Here is a 6400-nt window from a genome sequence, read left to right on the forward strand (position 1 = left end):
TGCTCTATTCTAATGTGTCTGCTCTGTTCCCCTGCAGATATTCCCCTGCTGAAGGAAGCATGAAGCCTGCCAACCTGCTATCAGCATCAGCAGCAGAGCCCCTATTTCCCTATCACTCACTGCTGACCAGGACTGACTGAGGCTGTCAACCCACTTCCCCCGACTCCCCTCAGCAGCCAGCAGAGAAAAAGACTAGAACTATGCCCATTCCCCATGCAACCTCTTCTGCCATTGCTACCCATGCAGAGCAAAGCCAACGACCAATACCCACTGCACCATAAGCAATGATGGAGCACCGCTGGACCCAGCGACTGGATCAAACGAAAGACAAGCCAGATAAACAAAGTGGTGCCAGCTCAACATAAATCCCGTAGATCCTATGTATATGAGTAAAACATACATACTGAGTCAAGGTTGTGTGCTATAGGCTATGTATTACCATACACTTGCCTCCTCCCAGGTGTAGTTCTCTATATTAACATTGCTCACAGAGGCTTCATTGGAGAAGGCTAAAGCAATTGTTGACTGTCTGGGATTACTGTGGATATAAAAAAAAAAAAAAAAACCTTGTGATGTTTTTCGCTCCTGACACCATGGCGTTCAGAATCAGAATGGTCTTCCCGCTGTACTTGAAAAGTTGTGAGTGACGGCTAGGTTTTGCGGCCCTCTTTGTGAATGCTGCATGTTGTTTTTAGTTATTGTTGTCAGAGCACGGTGGCCCACTTTGAATGAAGCATGAAGTCTCTTCTCTCTCTCTCTCTCTCTCTCGCTAGCTATCTGTGTATCCAGTTGGCATCTCGAATATGGATTAGTGGGATTGAGAACCTCTTCACAAGAGCTGAAAGCAGGGTGCAGCATTTTACATAGCACCATATCACAACTATAAAAAAAAAAGAACTTTGTTTTCTGTTGTACCCGCTATCTGGAAGGTGCTTCTGTCACATGAGTGGGCTTGATTGGTGTTTTGGTTCCAAGAGGCATCTTGAAACTGTGCTACATCTCACCTGTGTAAGGGGAGGGAGACATAATGTCGCAGTTAGAAGCTGAGGAGGGGGTTGTCTTTCAACAGGGTGATTGGACACATGACTAAACTTTAAGGTGGTTTGTGTTGAATTTTCTTCCCACTGTATTTATTGTTTGGTGTGTGTGGCTCTATTTGCTTTGAGTTGTTGAATCTGGGGTTTACGAGTGCATATATGTGTGTGTGTGTGTGTGTGTATGCGTGCTTGTCTGCATCTTTGTGTGTCAGCTAGACAGGAGGCGACATGTCCTCATATGGTAGGCCTCGATACAGCCATTTCCTGATTTGCCTCTCTTCAGATCAGAGGCTAGCTTCACAATGTCCCTGTCTTTCACCATAGGAAAATATCCCTCCCAGCGCTGAATAAGTCACATGAATAAACCAGCGTCACTTCAGGCAATGAGTCCAGTACACAATGTGTGTATTATTCATCTACTCTCAAACTAGAATATTTATCATTTTTCTGCTGAATGGCTGTAAAACACAAGTCTCCTTAGAGGAACCGCTTTGCGCCCACCTTCACACTCAACCGAAGACTCCACTTTTTGTGAATTGTTGACACAACTGCAACTGGTTGCAGTGAAATAATAAAAGTTTTGTTATATAGCACCCCACCCCCGCCACATACACTCACTCAACTCACTCACCGTTTCGATGCCAAGTGCAAAATTAAAAGAGAATCATGTTATAAGTCTTCCTCTGTTTTCATTGCCACTTGAAAAGCTTTGGTGGTTGAGCTGGTCACCCTGGAAACAGCATGACTCTGATGGATCCCAAGAATTACTTTTCAAGCCTAACTGTTTAGAAAAAAAATCCCCATCTGAATTTCTGTTCTCTTATTTGGCATTTGCGGCTGTCTACTTTATTAATGCAAACAGAATGTTGCCTTAGACATGTACATTTCTTTTTTTTTTTTTTTTTTTTTTTTGGGATGTATAATCTTAAGCCTCTGCGTTGGTTGCTTTACAATATTGCAACGTGTTCTGTTTTCCCAATGGCCTTACTCTGTTCTTTTCTATTCTATGCATAAAACTGTCTTTGTGTATTTATCAACGAGTTTAATTTTGTTGTGGACACGACTAAAAGAATGTCCATCCTTCTCTGTTCTCCCCTAGCTTTTCCAGCTACTGTGATGATGATGATGACAACGATGATGAACCTATAAGCACCTATATTTCACTATTCCTTTGCTTCCCTTTTGCTACAAGGCATTAAAATGTTATGGGATTAAACAAAAAGAAAAAAAAACTAAATTAACATTGCGTTCAGAAGCACTGTTGTACGGTGTTGCTTCCCTGAAAATAACAGGTTAAAAAAAGTACACATCTTGATTCTTAGTTTCAGTGCTTTCAGCTTCGGTTTTTCCTCTGTACATGGCAGTGGGTGTGAAAATAGTAATTTAATATTTGTATAAAGTTTAATTTAATTTTACAGTGTGTATATAACTTTCTAATTAAAGCTTTCTTTTGAATGTGGAAGATGATGTGTCATTTATTCAGGCTTGCGTTGGACTTTTTGTTTTACTGCGTAATTCTAGGAAAATATTGATCTTACTGACATATGGTAGTGATTTTTAGACTGAAACCTGGGTCCATTTCAGAAATAAGAAAACATTTCTAGAACCTCAACTTTGGCAAAGTGTGTCTGCTTTAACTACTCAAAGAATGTAATTTTTTCCTATTTTTAGGGCGCCCTTATAACATCTACAACAGATGACATTTGGACTTCCTTTTTCTCTTTTGATCACTGACAATTGCCTAAGCTACTTCCAGTTTTCCTAAAATATATACCAGTACATTTGTCACAACATTATAGTACCTTGTGATATTCTTACCAGTTATGAGGTCAGTATAATACCCTGTTGTTGTATAATTTATAATATTGATGCTGTGACATGTTTAGTATCATACAATATTTTTCATTGAGTACTCCATCTGTTCCATCAAGTCAAACATTTACCAATGTTAGCTGGAAGAACTCTTATTCTTTGTCAGAGTTCATCTAGATGGATCATAATTTTCAACTGTTGGAGGATGGCTTCATGAATGATGCTGCTGTGTTTGATTAGATCCAGAGTGACCCGCATCAGGAGCACACCGATAGATCCCTTTAAAAAGCCTCTTTAAAACTCTTTTTGTATGCTAGCAATTATGTTAAAAAATATTCTTATTGGCTCACATTGGGGTTTATTATCTTACTTGTCCTGCTGTTAAACTGGTTTTGCTGCTGAATCCTATAAAGTGACAGCTACTCTTCCTGCTCTTTGTATAACATTATTGTGCTTGGGTGACACCTAGTGGTCAGAAATAGAAACTTTATTATCATAATCATTATTATTATTATCATTTATTTATTATTATTTCATTATATTTAAAGGTATACTATGCAGAATTTGTTGTTGGTGTTTGTAAATACAGCATTCAAATTTTGCCCCTCCTCCCCGGCTCGAGCTGAGAGAGAGAGAGAGAGCAGTGGTCAAGCGAGCTGGAGATTGAATGAAGAGAGGGAGCAGTATTGGTGAAACAAAGCTGTTTATCAGATAGATAAAACATTTTCTGTACAAATAAACACGCCCACACCTCCACACAACCTTGTTGGAAGATGCCTCATTGCCGGATTTTGAGTGAATGCAGCCTCATCCTGTCCACTGTGGCCTCACTGCTCTGCGTGTGTGTAGTTCAGCCCCACCCTCAGTTAAGCGGACACACAGACCTGCAGCTCTTTATATATTCATGACACAGAGATAGAGAGTAGAGCGGAGCAGAGGGGAAAGACAGCGATGTAACCTGGTCACTACGCTACGAGTCCTGGCCTCACACCCTGCAAGCTGTCATTGGCTGGGGGCAACCCTCCAAGGGTTGATGCCCAGAAGCATCCCGAACGCAAAAAAATAATAAGAAAATACAGGCAGAGGGCAGAGTCTCTGCAGATAAACACACCAGCACACGCTTCTAGTGGGTCATAAGTGATGATTGAGAGGGATTACTTTTCTATGAGTCTATACATTGGTTTTTAAGAAAATCCCACATAGTGTACCTTTAAAGGTATACCCTTTTATACAGTGAGGAGAGGCCAACTTTAAATGCTGTGTTTACAAACACCAACTGACAAATCCTGCATAGTATGCCTTTAACATCATGAACATAGAAACATTCAGCATTTAAGTCGAAATGTGCATTCTTGTGCAATTCAATGTAAAATAAATAAATATTTAACACTTATAAGATCCTTACAACATAATCAAACAATATCTCAAAAAGTAATAATGAAGGACAACTCCAACTTTATTGGACAGATATTGAAACACATAACACACACAAATACAGGAAAACCATCACACAAAATAAACAGTTGAACAAAGCCATGAGGAACACAGAACAACATAAAAGGCTCAGGAATAGCATAAAAACCTAAACAAAACAAAACAAAAGATCCCAAAAGAAATAAGAGAACTGAAGATAATAAATAAGTAAATACATTTTAAAAAGTAAAAATAAAGATTACATGTTTACCTAAGTGAGTCCTGAGTGTTGAGATGGTAGTAAGGCACTTTTGTGGTTCTTCTTATGGCTTAAAGAATGCAGGAGACTTTGAAGTTCTGCAAGGTAAGGCAGCAAACTAGGTGGGGATTTATAAAAAAATGCATTTGTGGATATAAACGTTAGCCATCAAATGTAAAAATTGACAATGTACTGAGAGGAACTGTTCTGGTGTCTGAAAAATACATCATACATCTAATATCATATAAAGTAAAAGTTTAAGGCCCATCAATGAAGCTGAAAATATGGGTAGCAAGTTCTTGCTGAAAGGTCTGAACCACATCACAGTGAAAGAAAAGATGAGGAATACATTCTTTCTGGTGATTAAAAAAGTACAAAGATCTGCAGTGTCCACATATTTTGCAATAAAGGAATTAACAGGATACATATAATGTAGAATTTTAAAATGTATTTCCATGACCTTATTAGAAAAAGAGTATTCATAAGTTAAATATTTATAATGTACCCATAAAGTAACATGTCATTTTTTTTCATTTACCAGTTTTTTACATTTAGTAGTCATCTCAGCACCCTTCACTTCTTTGCACTTTTTGCATCCTGTTTACAGTTCACTGAAACGGTTACACCCATGACTGCAACCCCCGACATGGAGAGAACTCTGTTGTGAAGTTTGCAGACGACACCACCATCATCGGCCGGATTTCAAACAACAATGAGAGTTCATATCAAGAGGAAATCAACAGTCTTGCAGAATGGTAAACAGAGAACAATCTACTGATCAATGTCAACAAAACTAAAGAGCTGATTGTTGCTTTGGAAATAGGAGACAAATACACACCCATGTCTACATCAGTAGAGCTGAGGTGGAGCAGGTGAACAGTTTTAAGTTCCTGGGTATCAGCATCACAGAGAACCTGTCATGGACATCACACATCTCCACCCTAGTAAAAAAAAAAAAAAAAAAGCTCAGAAACAACTGTACTGAAACTTAAGAGGGAAAAAAAATCCCATCTTAAGTTGTTAACTTTTACAGAGGAGCAATAGAAAGCATCCTGACTGGAAACATCACAAATTGGTATGGGATGTGCACGGCCCAAGACAGGAAGGCTCTGCTGTGGGTGATTAAACCGCCCAGAACATCATGGGTATCCATCTACCGAGCATCAGTGATATCGGTGAGGTGAGGAGCCTGCACAAAGCCCAAAGGATACTAAAAGACAATACTCACCCCAACCACAGCCTGTTCACCCTGCTGCTGTCTGGCAAGAGATACAGAAGTATCCATTGTCATACTACCAGACTACAGAGCAGCTTCTCTCCTAAGACTCCTCAATTCATCCTCTGCACTACAATATCATATTATATACTAATCCACTTATATCATTTCTGTTTTTGTTAGTAGCATTAAGGGACTACAAACTACATCTTGTTATCAAATCTTGTTTTGTAAAATGATAATAAATGAATGTTGAAACTTGAATTATTTTCTTTATGATGTGTGTTCTACGTCATTAATACTGTAGCACTTTGGGTTTCACTATGAATGAAAAGTGCGGTACAAATTAAATGTATTACTATTATTATTATTAGTATTATTATTATTATTATTATTATTATTATTATTATTATTATTATTAGTAGTAGTAGTAGTAGTAGTAGTATTAAGTAGTAGTAGTAGTAGTAGTAGTAGGCTAGCAGTAGTAGTATATAGACATCCCTTGTATATATTTCTGCAGATTGTTGCGTTGTTATTGTTGTGTGAGTGCATTCAGAACCACTAAATCGGAGTTAAATCCTTTGTATGTATAAATATAGGCCTACTTGGCTATTTATATGATTCTGATCATATTCATAATGTTTATAAGAAACAGCACTAATA

At 38.2% G+C, this 6400-nt stretch overlaps 1 protein-coding gene and 1 long non-coding RNA gene across 3 annotated transcripts in view; one reads left to right on the forward strand and one right to left on the reverse strand.

The window, feature by feature from the left end:
- Positions 1–6400, forward strand: part of susd6 (sushi domain containing 6) — a 41907-nt gene that overhangs the window by 30478 nt on the left and 5029 nt on the right. Inside the window, exon 7 of one of the 2 annotated variants that reach the window (XR_006398276.1) lies at positions 38–1216. Coding sequence is in view for 1 of the 2 variants with exons in the window: in XM_044329800.1 (XP_044185735.1) it covers positions 38–63 (26 nt within the window). In the remaining variant the exon portion in view is untranslated. Of the gene's footprint in view, positions 1–37; positions 2500–6400 lie in introns of those variants that run through there. The other variant, XM_044329800.1, reaches the window with a different exon arrangement.
- LOC122965648 lies at positions 4282–5978 on the reverse strand. Its single transcript, XR_006398278.1, has 2 exons — positions 5360–5978; positions 4282–5179 (listed from the first exon to the last, which is right to left on the reverse strand). It is a non-coding gene; the product is annotated as an uncharacterized LOC122965648 (long non-coding RNA).

The sequence above is a fragment of the Thunnus albacares genome, chromosome 16, assembly GCF_914725855.1.
Source record: "Thunnus albacares chromosome 16, fThuAlb1.1, whole genome shotgun sequence".
NCBI lineage: Eukaryota > Metazoa > Chordata > Actinopteri > Scombriformes > Scombridae > Thunnus > Thunnus albacares.